This window comes from Pantherophis guttatus, chromosome 1 (assembly GCF_059756535.1).
Source record: "Pantherophis guttatus breed Tessera chromosome 1, ASM5975653v1, whole genome shotgun sequence".
Lineage (NCBI taxonomy): Eukaryota > Metazoa > Chordata > Lepidosauria > Squamata > Colubridae > Pantherophis > Pantherophis guttatus.
Window position 1 is genome coordinate 18213431 of NC_142063.1, and position 19253 is coordinate 18232683.

The 19253-nt window shown below is 47.8% G+C and overlaps 2 protein-coding genes across 4 annotated transcripts in view; both read right to left on the bottom strand.

The window, feature by feature from the left end:
* Positions 1-19253, bottom strand: part of CSNK1G2 (casein kinase 1 gamma 2) — a 108483-nt gene that overhangs the window by 51522 nt on the left and 37708 nt on the right. Inside the window, exon 3 of one of the 3 annotated variants that reach the window (XM_087881568.1) lies at positions 9027-9292. The exons of the other annotated variants lie outside the window; for them this stretch is intronic. The gene's annotated coding sequence lies outside the window, so the exon portion shown is untranslated. The remainder of the gene's footprint in view (positions 1-9026; positions 9293-19253) is intronic. 3 annotated transcript variants of the gene reach the window in all.
* LOC148116340 (uncharacterized) lies at positions 16409-19046 on the bottom strand. Its single transcript, XM_087893956.1, has one exon. It carries the CDS (start codon positions 18089-18091, stop codon positions 16409-16411), a length of 1683 nt encoding a protein of 560 aa, XP_087750082.1. The 5' UTR covers positions 18092-19046.

Consider the following 19253-nt stretch of genomic DNA (forward strand, 5'->3'; position numbering starts at 1 on the left):
AGCTGTTCAAGGCTGTGGGGATCGGCAAAGCACATCACCGCCGATCGCTGCCCAAAAACGCGACAGAGGTGAAAAATGGGGCATGCAGAGGCCTAAAATGCAATGCGCAGGGGCCGAAAATGCGATGCGCAGAGGTGGCAATGTGCTTTGGCGATCCCCGCACCCTTGAACGGCTCTCAAACTGAGCATTTGGAGGCTGAAAACGTGAGGCACGGAGCCCAAAAATGCAAGCCATAGTCTGTGGCAATCTCTGCAGCCAGGAAGAGGACGCGCGGGGGCCAAAGGGTGGGGGCCGGGGGGCCTACATTCAGAGTATAAGACGCAGACACATTTTCAGCCTCTTTTAGGGGGAAAAATGTGTCTTATATTCTGAAAAATACGGTATGTTCGGAAGAGTTAGCGGTAAAAGGAAACCAGGCCATCAAAGAACATGGTGGCTGGACACCATCAAATATGACATCAGCCAGAGAATAGAAAATAAAGTATTAGGTATGTTTGCCACCTTGAGTTACTTGTAAAATCATAAAGGTAGAATAAAAATATCCTAAATAAATAAAGTGTGGCAGGTACTCTGGAGGCTTCAGGTATTATACTACTAGCTCTCAAATAAACAGAAAGGAATTTCTAAGGAATAGTCACATTCCATCACTTCTAGAGATTGCTACAATCGGTAGAAAATCATTAGTTCAAGTAAAACAGGACACTGCCGAATTAACTGGACAATTTGTTGTTCTTCAAAGTAATTACTTATTTAGCTTCTCCTGCTTAATTGATTAGTTAGATCCCTCAATTAAGACTAGTTGATTTAACAGCAAGGAGAATTGCATCTTGTCAAAAAGAGGGTGGATTTTTTTTTCAAATCTAGCAAACCATATTTTTCATGTATTTATTGTATTTGAATTTTTCGGAGTATAACATACACTTTTCCCTCCCCTAAAAGTGGGGTGAAAATTTTGCTGCCTCTTATACAGCAAATGTTGCGGTGGGGGAGGGGGGTTGGTACGGTGGCGATCAGCTGTTCTAGAATGAACTGCGGCGGTGGTGGCAAACGGGCCATGGCAAACAGGCGCCGCCGAACAGGCCGTGCTGAATGTCCTACGGCAGTGGCAAATGGGCCACAGCAGCAGTGAACGGGCCATGCCTAACGGGCTGCAGTAGTGCCGAATGGGCCGCGCCAAACAGGCCGTGCCAAATGTACCATGCCAGCAACAGTGAATGGGTGGTGGCGAACAGGCCGCGCTGGCGGCAAACGGGCCACGGCAAACAGGCCAGATGAATACTGGATGGATGCTTGAAGGCAGAGGCAGATTTTATTTTTCTTGTTTTCCTCCCCCAAAAAGGTAGGTGCGTCTTATAGTCCGGAGCGTCTTATACTATGAAATATATGCCTTCCACTTCACAAAACATGACTCTGGGCAGTGTAGAACAAAATGATAAAAATAGTAATTAGAAAAAAAATTCTACAATTAAAATATTAATATTATTATCATTAAAAAAATCCAAAGGGCTAGGGAAAGCATTAGATATTATCACAATCAATGTAGCCACCTCATTAAAGCCCCATATTAGTCTTGCCTCAATTTGAACCTATAAGCAAGAACGATCCTTGCCTCCATTTGTTGAGAAAGGTAGAGTTTACTAAAGGTCAAGTGATATACAATAAAGCAAAGCCAGATCTAAGTTTTGCAGGCCAAATTCCCAAGCATAGTACCGCCTTCTCAAGATTCTCCCTCCTGTTAGTCCTTGATTGTCCAATCATGTTTGAACTGGATGTTGTTGGAACCGTCATTCTTGGTGTGCAGCCACATTCCTTTGCAGGCGGTTATCCTTGAATTCATGTCTTCAGCTGACACAGTGAATAATGGAATCCTCCTACCTTCTCCCATTCAGCATCCCTCCCCCCCCCCAGTTCACGGCAGACTGGCATCGAAGTGAAAGAATAAGGCAGGTGTGAGGTGGGACACCTCATTTCCATGAGACCCCTCCCAGGCTTGTTGGTTCCTAGGTTTTAAGGGAGTTCAACAAAGACGTCAAGAATGGGGGCGGTCTCACCTCATATTTTAGCTTTTCTGAGTGCAAGAGAAATAGTAAAATATATTCCTCATTTATCCCTTCCTCGGTTTCCCTGCCAACTCAGAATGTCCTAATCTGTAGAGCGGCACCATGGTCAGTAAGTGAATCACATGTTTGTTAACTGAATCATACTGTTGTTAACAAATTCAGCTTCCCAAATTTATTTATTTATTTATTTATTATTTTTGTTTATTATTATTTTTAATTATTTGATTGATTGATTGATTGGTTCGATTTATATGCCACCCTTCTCCGGAGACTCAGGGCAGCTTACAATGCGTTAAGCAATAGCCTTCATATTTTTGTATATACCTGCTTAGTAGGGCTTTCGGGGGCCCCCCCAAGCGGTGTTCTTTTTTATACAAAGTCAGCTTATTGCCCCCACAAACCAGGTCCTCATTTTACCTACCTCGAAAGGATGGAAGGCTGAGTCAACCTTGAGCCTGGTGAGATTCGAACTTGGCAGTAATTGCAGGCAGCTGGTGCTACTTAACAGCACTTTAGTCTGCTGCGCCACCAATGGGCAGATTTAGCTGGAAATCAGCCAAAAAAGTCACAAATCATGATCAAGTGATCACAAGACACTGCAACCAGCCATAAACGCAAGACAGTTGCACAAGTGTCACAATTACAATCATTTAACCATGGGGCTGGTGTGACAGTCATAAATGCAAGTGCAGGTCATAATTCATTTTTTCCGAGGCCATCATAACTTTGAACCGAGTGGTGCAGTGGCCTATAGTTGGAACTCTTGCCTCACAATCAGGAGGCTATAAGTTCGATCCTAGGTAGAGGCAAATATTTTCTCTCTGGACACAATCAGTCCAGGTTACAGTCATACAGTCATAAGTGGGAGGAGATGGGTGATAGAATGAGAAGATTAATAGTAATGCAGACTTATTAACTACTTTGACAGTGTTGAGGGAATTATTTGTTTAGCAGAGTGATGGCGTTCAGGGAAAAACTGTTCTTGTGTCTAGCTGTTCTGGGGTGCAGTGCTCTATAGCAGTGATGGCTAACCTTTCTGCCGTTGTGTGCCAAAAGCGGGGGGAGCGCGGGGGGCAAAACACACATGCACGCCCACACCCATAATTTCTTTCTTGGAGCCTGGGGAGGGTGAAAACGGCCTCCCCCTCCTCCCGGAGGCCCTCTGGAGGCCGGAAACAACCTGTTTCCCAACTTCCAGTGGGACCGAAAGGCCGTTTTTCACCCTCCCCAGGCTCCAGAGGCTTTCTAGGAGCCTGGGGAGGGCAAAAATGGCCTCCGCCTCCCCCCCAGAGGCCAGAAACGGCCTGTTTCCCGACTTCCAATGGGCCCGGAAGGCCCGAAAATTAGCTGGCTGGCATGCGCATGCATGCTGGAGCTGAGCGAGGGCAACGCTCGCATGCCCACCGATATGGCTCCGCGTGCCACCTGTGGCACGCGTGCCATAGGTTCGCCATCACGGCTCTATAGCATCGTTCTCAGGGTAGGAGTTGAAACAATTTATGTCCAGGATGCGAGGGGTCTGTAGATATTTTCACAGCCCTCTTTTTGACTCATGCAGGATACAGGTCCTCAATGGAAGGCAGGTTGGTAGCAATTGTTTTTTCTGCAGTTCTAATTATCCTCTGAAGTCTGTGTCTGTCTTGTTGGGTTGCAGAGCCAAACCATTGTTTCGTTTTGAATTGTTTAGGCTTTCAACCTGAATTGTTTTAGGCTTTCAATCTGAATTGTTTGGGTTTTCATTCTTCTATGAAAGGTCATTACAGTTTAAAATTAAAATTCGTATGACATGAAATAAAGAAGGAAGGAGGGATTGAGACTGGATTCTTCTACTGTACAATTTAAGAACGCGGTCACCCAATGAAAGAGGGTTAACAGTAGGCACAGGACAAACAAGAACCAAAATGGAAATCTTTTTTACACACCCTGCAATTATCTCCTGGAACTTGCTACCACAAGCTGTAGCAGTACCACTTGTTTAGAAAGTGTTTCCTTTTTCTTCCTTCCACAGCCGCTTCCCCCCAGCATCTTCAGTTTTTCAATATTTACATTACAGCCTAAACATGTGTCTTTATAACATCAGGTAAACAAAACGATAAAATCTGTGAGATGAGCTTGATTCTTGGTGACTTCTTGGGAATTATGTGGAAGCAGTTGTGATTTCTTCTTCCAGGGCGTGTGGTTTTTGGTTTTTTTTCTAATTTCCTAGTCAAGCTTGTGTCTCCATCCAAGTAGTGGCCAAGCTTGGTTCTGCTTAGCTTCCGAACCCATGCATGATTAACCAAGTAGGGCCACCTGTGGAAGCATTTAAGAGTGCAAGTACAAGATTTTTTTAAAAAAAATATTAAATAATTCATGAAGAATATCTTACCATTAGCTAATGGAAATTTCCTATTTCAAAGAAAACTAGCTTTGTGTTTGAGACACCAGGACTCAGCAAAAGTATTCATCAGCAGTTCTCATCGATAAATAAGTAGCAATAGCAATAGCACTTAGACTTATATACCGCTTCATAGTGCTTTTACAGCTCTCTCTAAGCGGTTTCAAGAGTCAGCCAATTGTCCCCAACAATCTGGGTCCTCATTTTACCCACCTCGGAAGGCTGGAAGGCTGAGTCAACCTTGATCCTGGTGAGATTTGAACTGCCAAATTGCAGGCAGCTGGCAGGCAGCAGAAGTAGCCTGCAATTCTGCACTCTAACCACTGCGCCATCGTGGCTCACTATTCAACCAGGGGGTCCTTGGGGGTTGTTTTCTTGAAGATATTTCATTACCCAACTAGGTAACATCAAGAATGGGGAATGAAACACCTGCAAGAAAACCACCAAGCTCAGAGAGCACCAAGGGCTTCAGTGTTTCTCTTCAGATTAAACTGAGGTAAAGTCCTGCATCCAGGGCTCTTCAACGTTTTAGCAACTGGAATAAATAAAAAGATGGAGGGAACACTTATCGCTCATGCAAAAAGAAGCAAAATGGATGAGGCTATTAATATTCTAAAAGACTGAGATGTAATTCTGGCAATCTTGATAGGTTCTGAAAGTAAGAGAATGAAATCTGACAGACCCTCAATACTCAGTCCTTCTCTTCAGAAGCAAAAGAAGTGGGCTGCTGCCGGTTCGGACCGGTTCGTGCGGACCGGTAGTTCCGACCAGGGCTGGCCCTGCCCACCAGCCCTGACGCTATATAATCGCTGGTTTTTTGATGCTGTGCACATGTGTGGAAGGCGCACGCACGAGCGAAGCGAGAGAGCGCATGCGCGCACCAGGGGTGGTTTCTACTTACCTTTACTACCGGTTTGCAACGGGACCGCGCATGAGTGCTTGCTTTGCTCTCTCATGCGCGCTTCTGCGCATGCACAGAAGCTTCCTGATGATGTCCAGGTCGGTGGGCGGAGCCTCCCGCCAATTTTACTACCGGTTCTTGCAAACCAGTCTGAACCGGGGGCAACCCACCACTGCCACACACTCACATTTGCAAATGGTGTTACAACCAGAGGTGGGTTTCACATAATTTTACCACCGGTTTGCTGCACACCGAAAATGTGAGCGTGCATGCATGTGCTTTGCTCGCATGCGTGCAGGGCTTGCACGCATGCACACATCTTAGAAAACATGGCTAAATAGGACGCCATAGCGCCAGGGCGGGTGGGCACGCTGAATACCACCACTGGTTACAACTGGCAGCAACCCACCCCTGGATACAGAGATGTAGGATGGGAGATTTATGAAGAAGATCTTGGAAGGGTAGCTGAGTTGAAAATGATTATGAGTCAGCAATGTGATGCTGGCACAGAAAAACCCAATGCAACTTTCAGCTACATCAATAAAACCAACGGCTTCCAAATCATAAGCAGTGAGAGTTGATAGTTGCTTGTTATTCTGTGATAACTGACCTCGTCTTAAAGCACTGCATTCTGTTCTGGGTACTGCCACTTTAAGAAAGATTCAGACAAAGTGAAACGAGCTTAGAAAAGGCAGTAAGAATGATCAAGAGACTATTAGCAAAGTTTTATGAAGAGATCTAGCAGTATAAGCAGTCTGATAATGAAATCAATGACCCAGGGTGACAGTGGCCTCCCCTTCATTGGGTGCGCTCAAGCAGGAAGTCAATCATCTGTCTGGGATGCTTTAATTTGGATTTCTGTGTGCTGAGCACAGGGTTGGATTCAATGACCCAAATGGAACTGGCCCCTCCATTTCCATCCTTTTAGAAATCTCACTGTCGCTTTGCTCTAAGCTACGGTGGAGAAGCCATGAGAATTCTCCAGACCCAGGAGAGTCCAACCTTGGCAACTTTTAAGACTTGTGGACTTCAACTCCCATGCTGACTGGGGAATTCTGGGAGGTGAAATCCACAAGACTTGAAGTTGCCAAGGTTGGACAATCCTGCTTCAAACTGTTGGATTCCATCTCTTATCATCCCTAGTCAACGTGGCCAAAGGATGTTGGGAGTTGATTGCCCAACATCTGGACAGCTGGGAAGACTCACAGAACAGTTGGGCCACTGCTGGATTTAAAGATATACCACCTACATTTAGTTATTAAAGTAACATTTTTCTGAGTGGAGAGAAACACACAACGATAGTCCAAGATCTCCCGAATGGGAGTAAAGCTTTACACAGCACAAAAAAAAAAAGGAGTATGTTTTCTCCTTGCATACCACTATAAGATTAGTGTGTTCTATTGCAGAAAAAAAATACCTTTTTTTCTTCCTAGTTATGCTCTAAAAAGACAATAAAACAAAGCACACAAAAGCTCCTTGGTCCAACAAAGAAGAATATACTGACAACCAATTAGCTGTGGCAAAGTTCTAAAACAGTTTTTTTTTTTTTTTTGCTTTAATTTATATGCCCCCTTCTCCGGAGACTCAGGGCGGCTTACAATGCGTTAAGCAATAGCCTTCATACTTTTGTATACTTATACAAAGTCAGCTTATTGCCCCCACAATCTGGGTCCTCAATTTACCTACCTTTGAAAGGATGGAAGGCTGAGTCAACCTTGAGCCTGGTGGGATTTGAACTTGCAGTAATTGCAAGCAGCAGATGTTAATAACAGTGCATTAGTCCACTGTGCTACCAAGGCTCTTAATTGAGGATGACAATAGCTGGAGTTGATATTTAGCCATAAGGTGGCTGGCTTGTTTGTGTCTTAATATGCTATGACAGCCAGCCATGGTTAAAAAGAAAAGGACCCAGATTGTGGGGGCAATAAGCTGACTTTGTATAAATATACAAAAGTATGAAGGCTATTGCTTAACGCATTGTAAGCCACCCTGAGTCTCCGGAGAAGGGCGGCATATAAATCAAATTTTAAAAAAATGGAAAAAAAAAATTCTGCCTCAGCATGATATGCAAACATAATGATGGCTACTCAGGAGAGATTCTGAAGTGCCAGGCAAGGACCAGAGGGACCCAGATTCAAATCTACTATAAGTCATGGAAGACCACAATGTGGTTTTGGCCCAGTAGTCTCTCTTTCTCAGCCCAACTTATGCTACCAGGCTGAGATGGGAATACTGGAGAAGGGCCTGCTATGTATGCCACTTGACCTCCAAGGGAAAAAGTGAAACTGAATATTTTCTTAAAATAGAGAGCTGGACAATACCTATGGAGCAGTGGTGGGTTTCAAATTTTTTTACTACCGGTTCTGTGGGCGTGGCTTGGTGGGCGTGGCATGGCTTGGTGGGCGTGGCTTAGTGGGTGTGGCAGGAGAAGAATACTGTAAAATCTCCATTCCCTCCCCACTCCAGGGGAACATTACTGCAAAATCCCCATTTCCTCCCGATCACTGGGACTTGGGAGGCAGGGAATAGATGGGGGGCAGGGCCAGTAAGAATTTTTACTACCGGTTCTCCAAACTACTCAAAATTTCCACTACCGGTTCTCCAGAACTGGTCAGAACCTGCTGAAACCCACCCCTGCCATGAAAAGCTCTTTCATTAGATATACAGATAACTCTTTGACTTACAACAGTTTCTTTAATGACAACTTAATGTTACAACGGCACTGAAAAAAGTGACTTATGACCAATGCAGCATCTCCATTGGACACACAATCCAAATTCCGACGCTTGGCAACTGACTCATATTTATGACAGTTGCAATGTCCCGGTATCATGTACCTTTTGAAACCACCTGATAAGCAAAGTGAAGGGGGAAGCCAGATTCACTTAACCACCCTGTTACTAACTTAACTGCAGCGATTCACTTAACAACGGTGTCAGGAAATATCATAAAATGGGGCAAAACTCACTGAATTGTCTCGATTAGCAACAGAAATTTTGGGCTCAATTGTGGTCGTAAGTTAAGGACTACCTGTAACCATGAAGAGACTGGATATCTGAAGGAAATGCTTTAATTGGGATTTCTACAAGAAGCATGGCGTTTGGATGTAGTCACTTTAAATGGTCCTTTACCATTCTATCTACATCTCCATACAGCATTTTATTTTTTATTATATTTACATTTCTATCCCAGTTGCCTTCTAAGGATTTAAAACGACATGCCATGGAAAGAATACAAGTGTCATTTCCAAGAAACCGTTCCCCTTCCTTTTTAGCTTTTGAAAAGACAAAAGTGGCAATTCAATCTTGGGATGTTAGAAACCATTCAATAAATACGTCCCAATCTCATCTCCAAAGCAATAATAGAGGGATCCCTTCTAAACTAGATCCCCTGGATTCCAAAGAAAGCGAATTCAAACCAATCCACACAGGGTCTCGATATTCAATGCACTTTGTACAATGTCCTTCATTCTAGCTTATTGGTTCTCCCATATTCCTAAGCAGTCTATTTTTGAATACCAGACAGAAAAATCAACAAAACATTGGCTGTTGTCCTTCATTATCTTTAGAGGAATCGCAGTCACCCTGGTTGGAAACAAATACACTGAAAATTAACACTGAGAAGTAACCAAGAAAGACATTTCACTAGGTAGCACTTGAAATGTTATGACATGGCTGGTTTTCTTACCCTCCTTTTCCTTCCTTATGTGCTCTGGGACAAACAGTAGACTTAAGGACCTCGATTTGCACGAGTGAGAAATTTCAACCCTGAGCGGAACACATCCAAGGAACAGCCAGGATAAAATTCCTTTTTTCCTCCTTTTCCTGTACCCATGTAGACTCCTATTTCAACAGGAAACTCCTTAACTACTCATAAAAAAGAGTGAACGGATCATCATCGGCTGAGTCTACGTCAGGAAGAAGCTGACACTGCTTGAGGGAGGAGGAGGCCAGCTGTTGAGAAAGGAAGCAACATCATAAACACACACACACACAAGACGGCCGCCAGTGCCAACCCACCACCGGGGAAGGCTTTCCTGAAAGTGTGTCAGTGTGTGTCAAGAGGGAAGGGCAGGGCTAAGCCCCAGGAAAGGAACATGTGTTGGCGCTGTGCAAGCCAAACAAACCCTACCTTGCAAATGCAGGCTTGACAACCTAGGAATGCTCACAACCTTGGCTTCTTCACATCACAATTTGGGAGAACCGGAGAAAAAGCCCGCCGCTAAAGTCAACACTGTTTATACCAGAGTTTCCAGCTTTGGCAACTTTAAGACCTGTGGACTTCAACTCCCAGAATTCCTCAGCCTGGCTGAGGAATTCTGGGCGTTGAAGTCCAACAGATCTTACAGTCTTCACGATTGGACCCCCCCTGGATTATACAACTATGATCTTCCATCATTATTATCCACAGCATCGCCTCAAGGAAGAGGGTACAAGTATTTATTTATTTATTTATTTATTTATTTATTTATTTATTTATTTATTTATTTATTTATTTATTTATTATTTAAATTTGTATACCGCCCTTCTCCAATAGGACTCAGGGCGGTGAACAGCCAAAATAAAAACAAAACATACACAATTTAAAAGCAGTTTAAAATAATTAAATATTTTTGGCCGCAATTTAAAACAAATCCAATTTAAAATCAATTAAAATTTAACCCAAAACTGTGGGATCAAGCCAGCCTGGCTAGTTGAAATAAATAAGTTTTCAGGGCCCGACGAAAAATCCGGCGGTCTGATATTGTACGTATCTTTGGGGGTAGGTCGTTCCAGAGGGCGGGTGCCACCACAGAGAAGGCTCTCCCCCTGGGGGTCGCCAGCCAATACTGTCTGGCGGATGGCACCCTGAGGAGGCCCACTCTGTGCGAGCGTACTGGCCGGTGGGAGGCTATTGGTGGCAGAAGGCGGTCTCGTAGATACCCCGGCCCTAAGCCATGGAGCGCTTTAAAGGTGGTCACCAATACCTTGAAGTGCACCTGGAAGACCACCGGGAGCCAGTGTAGCTCGCGCAGGAGAGGTGTCACATGGGAGCGCCCCGTCGCTCCCATAATCCCCCGCGCGGCCGCATTCTGGACCAGCTGGAGCCTCCGGGTGCACCCCAGGGGGAGCCCCATGTAGAGAGCGTTGCAGTAGTCCAGGCGGGAGGTGACGAGTGCCTGAGTGACCGTGCGTAGGGAGTCCCGATCTAGAAAGGGGCGCAACTGGCATATCAGGCGAACCTGCTAAAAAGCCCCCCTGGCCACAGCCGTCAAATGGTCTTCTAAAGACAGCCATGCATCCAGGAGGACGCCCAAGTTGTGAGCCCTCTCTGTGGGGGCGAGTGATTCGCCCCCAATAGCCAGCGATGGCACCAGCTGGCTATATCAGGACGCCGGAAGCCACAGCCACTCGGTCTTGGAAGGGTTGAGTCGGAGCCTGTTTCTCCCCATCCAGGCCCGCACGGCCTCCAGGCACTGGGACATCACTTCAAGGGCATCGTTGGGGTGGCCTGGGGTGGAGATGTACAGCTGGGTGTCGTCAGCGTACTGATGGAACTCCACCCCGAAGCCACGGATGATCTCTTTGTAAGTCCTCGACTTACAAAAGTTCATTTAGCAACCGTTCAAATTTACAAGGGCACTCGCAAAAGTGACTTATGACCATTTTTTTTTCACACTTACAACTGCTGCAACATACCCATGCGATCAAAATTCAGGCGCTTGGCAACCGACACATATTTATGATGGGTGCAGTGGCCCAGGGTCATGCGATCAACCTTTTTACAAGCAAAGTCAATGGGGGAGCCAAGATTCACTTAAGAACCAGGTTACTAACTTAACAGCTGCAATGAGTCACTTAGCAACTGTGGCAAGAAACGTTGTACAACGGGGCAAAATTCTCGCCAGGTTACAAAAAGGAAATCGCATGACCCTGGGAAACTGCAACTGTCGTAAATGTGAGTCAGTTGTCAAGCATCCCAATGTAAATCATGTGACCATGGGGACAGTGGTGGGTTGCCCCCGGTTCGCACCAGTTGTATAGAACCGGTAATAAAATTGGCGGAAGGCTCCACCTACTGACCCTGACGTCATCAAAACGCTTCTGCCCATGCGCAGAAGAGTGCACGCACGCACGAGCAAAGCGGGCACACACACACACGGCCCCGTTGCAAACCGATAGTAAAGGTAAGTAGAACCCACCCCTGCATGGGGATGCTGCAATGGTCATTATGTGTGAAAAATGGTCATGTCACTTTTTTCAAGTGCCGTTGTAACTTTGAACGGTCAGTAAGCAATCTGTTGTAAGTTGAGGACTACTTGTACCCACATAGTCCTCGACTTACCACCGTTCATTTAGTGACAGTTCAAAGTTGCGACAGCACTAAAAAAGTGACTGATGATACCTTTTCACACAACTATTGCAGCATCCCCATGGTCACATGATCAAAATTCAGACATGTGGCAGCTGGCATGGATTCATGACAGTTGCACTGTCCAGGCAACAGGCATGTATGTATGACATTTGCAGCATCCTGGAGTCATGCGTGTCATTTGATCACCGTTTGTAACCATCCCAGCTGGCTTCTGACAAGCAAAGTGAATGGGAGAAGCTGGATTCACTTAATGACTATATGAATGACTTAACAATTGCAGTGATTTTCTTAATAACTGTGGTAAAAAAGTCACAAAACGGGGAAAAACTCACTTTACTGCCTTGCTTAGCAACTATAATTTTCGGCTCGATTGTGGTCATAAGTCAAGGAACTATAAGTATTAGATCAAAATAGTTATAGATCAGATAAAAGTTATAGATCAGATGAAATTATTATTATATAGATAAGAAGTCCAAATAATTTTATCTGGCACAATCCGCACATCACATAACCCAACAAATGATTTCCAATCAGGATTAAATTCTACATCATTTACTTTTTACGTAGAAAGTTACGGTAAACACGAAAGCATACTTCCATCATTTAATTAGCCTTTCTTCTTAAAAAAAAAAAAAGACTTCAAGGTCTTTTCCACTTTTTCCACATAAAATCCTTGTAGCTATTAATACAGACCATGCTAGTTTGATGCACTTTGAAGGGACGTATTGTATGATTTACTGAAATTTAGTAAGAATTTCTCAGGTTGCTATGGAATTATAACCTTCAAAATCTGTTCCATTCTATGAGGTAACATTTTCCAGTATTGTTTGGCTTCACAACACTGCCATCGTTTATGGAAGGAGATTCGAACCAATTCATTACATTTCCAACATTTTGGGGAGGAAAATTATTCATTTTAACCAAGATTGGAGTAATGCACCAACACCAAAACATCTAATATCAGCTCTAAGCATAACGTTCAACGTTTGTTTAACGTTCTTCTTCCATTCAAATTCCTACTGTTGTTATCACTGTGTTTAATTTCTGCATCCATTTTAAAAAGTTTACCTGGCTTTCTCTTAGTCTCCCTTCCATCAGACTTATTCTTGGCCGGTTCTGCTTCCTGCTTCATCTCTGGTGCTCTCCTGCTCTGGTTATTTTCTTGAGTTTTCTCCTCTTCATGCACCACCCACCCCATATATGACTTCCTCTCTATGAAATGTAAACATCCCACATGCCAAGACGTGAGAATAAGCAGTGGCTCTTTGAACGCTGCTTTGGGCAACTGGAGAAGATCAGAAGTTGTGGGAACCGGAAAAGACCAGCCACAGCAGAGAAGCTTCAATTCAAAGGAAATTGGCCCACCTATTGTATACAGTTTGTCGCAGCGATAGCTTTGCCTGTGACAAGGAAATGGACATTGACTTACCTGAATGTCCTTTTTCGGAACGCTGCGTATACACTCCAGCATTGGGAAAATCCTCTTATCTGACAGCAACTGAGAGAACTTTTTTTACTTATCTACCCACTCTGTGCTCTCTCCACGCCCCCTTTTGCACCCGAATCCCCAGTCTTGAACGAAGACACCACAGGTAAACAACAACAAACTTTATTAACACAAAACCACCACAAGCCAACAGACAAAGAAAGGGAGGGAAATGGAGTGTATACGCAGCGTTCCGAAAAAGGACATTCAGGTAAGTCAATGTCCATTTTCCAGAACGCTGCTACTACACTCCAGCATTGGGACATACCCAAGCCTAACTTCCAGGGTCGGGCAAAGCACTATCCAACTCAGAGGACCCAGACACCACTGCTTGCAAAACTCGTCGCCCAAAAGACGCCTCAGCCGAAGCATAGGCATCAATCCGGTAATGTCTTATGAAAGGCGACAAAGAAGTCCAAGTAGCCGCCCTACAGATGTCCAACACAGAAGCCTGGGTAGCCCAGGCTGCTGAAGTAGCCGCACTCCGCGTAGAATGAGGCAGAATGTTCCCAGGAACAGGACGACGCTGATTCTCATAAGCAGCAGCAATACAGGCCTTAATCCAACGACCAATCGTGGTCGACGACACTTTCTGACCCATGGATGCAGGATGAAACGAAACAAATAGGGCTTCCGTCTTCCGAAACTCGGCCGTCCTACGTATGTAACGTCTCAACGCCCTGCGCACATCCAGAGTGTGCCAAAGAACCTCCCGGTGATGCCTCGGCGACGGGCAGAAATCCGGAAGCACTAATTCCTGCGCCCGGTGAAACCACGAATTAACTTTGGGCAAAAAAACAGGATCCATCCTCAGGACCACAGTGTTAGCATGAAAAATGCACAAGTCTTTCCTGACGGATAAGGCAGCGAGCTCAGAAATGCGTCTAGCCGACGTGATCGCCAGGAGAAATGCAACTTTGAACGACAGAAACTTAAGCGAAGTGGAACCCAGCGGCTCAAACGGAGACAAAGTGAGAGCCTGCAAAACTAAGGATAAATCCCAAGAGGGATAACGATGAACCGTAGGCGGTCTCAGGTTCGTAGCTCCATGAAGGAACCCCTTCACCCACGGATGATGAGCCAAGGAAGTGTACGGTGGACAGGACAACACAGTGGCCAGGGCCGCCACCTGGCGCCTGAGAGTGGCGGGAGACAGACCCTGTTCCAAACCCGCCTGTAGAAAGATGAGGACATCCTGAACCGTTGCAGACGTAGGATCCACATGAGTAGTCGCACACCAACGGCAAAAGGCCCTCCACGTGGCTTCGTAGATCCTCGTCGTGGATGGTCGACGGGCTGACTGAATCGTACCAATCACCGTATCCGGCAAACGGCCTTTCTTCAAGAGGACGCGCTCAAATGCCAGACGGCCAACTGCAGCCACTGGGGCTCGGGATGACGAATGGCCCCCTGACACAGCACGATCCGATGTGGAGGAATCACCCACGGGTCTGTCACCGAAAACTCCACAAGATCCGCGAACCACGGCCTGCGGGGCCAATGTGGAGCCACCAGTAACAGCTCCGCCCTCTCCGCTATCATCTTGCGAACCACCTGCTGAATCAGTGTGACGGGTGGGAAGGCATACAGTAGACCCGCTGGCCAACGATACCGCAGAGCGTTTGTGTCTTCTGCCGCTGGGGTCGGATAACGAGTGATGAACCGGGAAAGCTGGGCGTTGGTCGGACTGGCGAACAAGTCTACCAGAGGCCGTCCGAAGTGAAGACAAACCTCCTGAAATAGACTGGGAAGCAGCTGCCATTCGGCCTGGTCTATCACTTCCCTGCTGAGCCAATCCGCTCGTGTGTTGGCTTTCCCGGAAATGTGGTCTGCGAGGATGGACTCCAGATTCCTCTCCGCCCAGGTGAACAGACGTGTCGACTCGAGCATCAGCGACTGTGACTTCGTCCCCCCTTCCCGGTTTATGTGCGCTTTGGCAGATGTATTGTCCGTGAGAATCAGGACATGACGACCCCAAACCAGCGACTGGAAATGCAGAAGGGCGAGACGAATGGCTCGAAGCTCCAATAGGTTGATGCTCTGTGCACGTTCCTCTGGAGACCATTGTCCTTGGCCCACCTGGACACCTAGGTGGGCTCCCCAGCCATGGAGACTGGCATCGGTGGTGATCACGACCCGGTCTAGTTCCAGGAAACTGCAACCTTGCAGGATGGCCGACGACTTCCACCAACCCAGTGACAGTCTGACTCGCGGTGGCACGAACACTGTCCTTGTGGAGTTGGAACTGCCTGTTCTCTGGAATGGAAGAAGAAGCCATTGCAGTGGACGAGAATGTCTGCGTGCCCACGGAACAACGCGGAAGCACGAGACCATCTTCCCCAACAAACGTGACAGCGTCAACAGAGGAGCCCTTCTCCGGGTCAGCACTTGGCCCACAAGCGATTTGATGTTTTTCGCCCTCTCTGAAGACAGGAAAACCTGACCCTTCTTGGAGTCTATCAGGGTCCCGAGGTGTAGGATCGCGGTCGTGGGGACGAGCTGGCTCTTGTCCAAGTTGATGGAGAATCCGTGCTCTCGGAACGTACGGAGCACCCTGTCTCTGTCTTGCGCCGCTTGTGCCCTGGACGAGGACAGGATCAGAATGTCGTCCAGGTAACATAACACCCTCACCGGAACGGTACTGAGAGACGCGGCCACTACCGCCACCAGCTTGGTGAAAGTCCTGGGAGCCGAGGAAAGACCGAACGGCATCGCACAGTACTGGTAATGCCTGCCCGCATACTCGAATCGCAGAAACTGTCGATGCGAAGGAAGCACTGGAACATGCAGGTAAGCTTCTCGCAAATCCACCGACTGCATCAGGTCCCCTTGGCGAATAGAAGCCAGAATGGACCGAAGAGAGTGCATCTTGAAACGACGGTAACGTACCGCCCGATTCAACTCCTTGAGGTTGAGAATGCCTCTGACCCCTCCCGAACTTTTGGGAACCAAAAATAGAATCGAATAGAAGCCGGTCCCCTGCTGGTCCAACGGGACCGGTTCTATCGCACGGATCTCCAGCAGGTGTGCTATCTCTTCCACCATCAGGCTGCGAGAGTCTGTGGACAGGGAAACTGGGCACCGGACGAACCGTCGTGGGGGCCGATCCGTGAATTCGATTGCGAGGCCCTCTGAAATAGTCCGACGCACCCACTCGTCCGGAGTGGACTGGGCCCACCGATGACAAAAGGCCCGGAGACGACCTCCCACTGGTCCCGGAGTCGGTGAGTCATTTGCCCCTTCTGAAGGGTCTAGAAGTGGATCCACGATAGGGGCGCTTGGAGGAGGACTGTGATCTGCCACGCTCTCTGAAACGTTGTCTGTCGGAGAAGCGGTCTGGAGCCTGGAACGACTGTCGGTAAGTCGAGGGGCCACCCTGCCCCGAGTAGGAACGAAATGGCTGACGTTGTGTGTAAGGGGTGTAACGCCTGTCTTGTCTGCGAAAGAACGAGGGCATAATTTTGCGTTTGTCTTTGTCCTCCACAAGAATCGGCTCCAGTGCCGTGCCAAACAAGTTCGGAGCTTTATACGGGGCCGCCGCCAACTTCCACTTGGTTTTCACATCGGCTCTCCACGGCCGTAGCCAGAAAAGGCGTCGCGATGTGACAGAAGTCGCTAACGCCCGCGATGCAAACTTGACAGAGTTCAACGAAGCATCCGCCGAATACTCTGTGGCTGCAATAATCTTGTTAATATCGTGGCGTAAGCGGGTATCCTCTGGAGGGAGTCGTTCCCGAAGTTGGCGTAACCAGATCAAAGAGGCCCTATTGAAGAATGAAGTAGCTGTGGCAGTTCTAACAGTCCAGGCCACGGCTTGATGAGACCTACGAAAGGCCAATTCGGTGCGCCTGTCCTCCGATTTGAGCCCCTCCAGCGGATCGGATGAGACCATCGAATGCGAAGTGAGAGACGCCACCGGTGCATCCACAGTGGGCACGTCTAACATGGCTTCAAGTTCGGGCGCCGCACAGAACAGCTTCTTATCTAAATTGCTTGGCGCAGTGGACGACCCTGGTTGGGCCCAAGGCGCTTGCAGAACATCCGCGAACAGTTGAGGGCACGGAATAAAGTCCTTCTCCTGCTTGACTTGCTTAAACAGGACATCATGAGGACCGGTCTCAGACGGGGTAGTCGGGGGTTGTGCTCCCACCGAACCCAGATTAGTAGTCAAACGAGCCTTGTGAAGGAGGGACTTAAATAGTGCGGGCCGAAACAAGCCCGTGAAGGCTGGAGTGTCAGGTACCAGACCTTCATCCTCAGAGAATTCGAGGTCATCGGGGTCCTCCTCGTCATGGCCCGAGCCCTCAGACGAAACAGACTCACGAGGCGAGGGGGAACGAGCCCTGCGAGAGCTAGAAGAGGCCAACGTGCCCGAAGTCCCCGCCGCCGATGTCTGGGCCGCTGTCTGCGCTCCGGCCGCCATAATAGAAGCCAACGCTGTTGACAACATCGTCTGGAAGTCAAACTGAGACGGAGGCGGAGGATTGTCCACTTCTCGGAGTCCCGCTGCTGTAGGCGTGAAAGTGGCCGAAGGTTGGCGCCGAGGAGGCGGAAAGGCCTCCAAACCCGCTGAGGAAACATCAGGCATCGACTGGGACACGCCCTTCTGCCAAGCCAAGGAACTGGGTTGGACCGGTCTCCGCTCCGAAAGGTCAGGAACAGGAACAGCCTGGTGGGCGGATCCCGTATCACCACGGGCCAAAGAAGCTGACGCCTGCTTGGCCTTCTCACATCTTTTTTCCAAAGCCTTATGACGCCTGAGAGCATCCTTCTCAGCGGCAGAGGAGGTCTTAGAGTGGCGGGACTTGTGACCGCCAGACTCAGAGCGTTTGCCCGATTGTTTCTTGCGGGACTTAGATCTGACAGGGCTGACTTCCTGATCACTGTCTGAGGAGAATGAACAGTCCGCCATGGTGGGAGTGCCCCAAGGTGAATAGTAATTATTAATCAATTGATTGACAGATGGATTTGTAATAATAATAAATAAGGAATCAATAATTGATTGATTGATTGACAGATATCAGTTTGCTTGATTAATTGATAAATTGATTGGATGAACACTTGTTTGATAAATTAATTGGTTGATTGAATGACTGGCTGCTTTGATTACTTAATTAATAAATATCAGCTTGATTGATTAATTATTTGAATGATTGGAGGAAAGCTTGCTTAATTAATTAATTGATTGATGAATTAAAAGTCTGGCTGCTGCTCTGGGCAAACACTATGCCCCAACAAGCAGTGTTGGCACTCCTGCCACGCCAAGAACCAGGGCACCCCTGTCTCTGCCCAGGTGTGTGGGAAAGCCTTGCACAATGGCTGCAAAGGGGGTGAGCTATAAACTGGCAACGCTCCCCCCCCTTTTTCCTCCTCCAAGTCAATGCCCAGGGCGGGACAGAGACTCAGCCAGCCAGACCTCGGAGAAAAGGCTGCGGCCCTCTAATTAGGGTCCGCGCTGCCACGAGGTGATTCCCAAAATGGCGGCCGCCCTAATGGCTCAAAATGGCGGCCGCAAGTTGGTGGCGTAGTTATAAAAATGGCGGGCCGCCCGAGCTTTGAAGGATGGCGGAGCGCTTTCCCCCTGGCGCCGCTCACACGCGGACGCCAATCAGGGATGAAAACCGGAGCGGCTTTGAACGGCGGGAGGGTAGCGAGCTCCGACAGCCACGCCACACACCCCCCTCAGCAATCACTTACGGCCGAAGCTCCGAGGCCGAAAACACCGCCAGTCACAGCGCCGCCCGCAGAAGCCTGACGGGACGGCCGCTGGATGAGTCACGCCACTACACACAGCGAGCCGGTAGCCGCTCCTGCAAATACCTCCGTTCCGGCTCGCTGTTCCACACGGGAGTCGGGGAGCGATCCAGACAGCCCCGACCTCCCCGGCAATAGAATAGTCTTACCGGATCCGCCCCTCAGGGACAGAAGCCGGCAGCAGCAGGCGCAGAAGCGCGAAAGTCGGCACGACCCAGCTCCCTGGGCACGAAACCGACGAGCAGCTGATAGACTCACAGGAACCCTTAACCGAAAAAAAGGAGAAATAAAAAAGGGGGCTAATCAAAAATAACCAAAAG

Bases quoted from the DNA above. Each gene is read 5' to 3' on its own strand.
- LOC148116340 (XM_087893956.1), bottom strand. From the start codon at position 18,091: ATGGCGGACTGTTCATTCTCCTCAGACAGTGATCAGGAAGTCAGCCCT.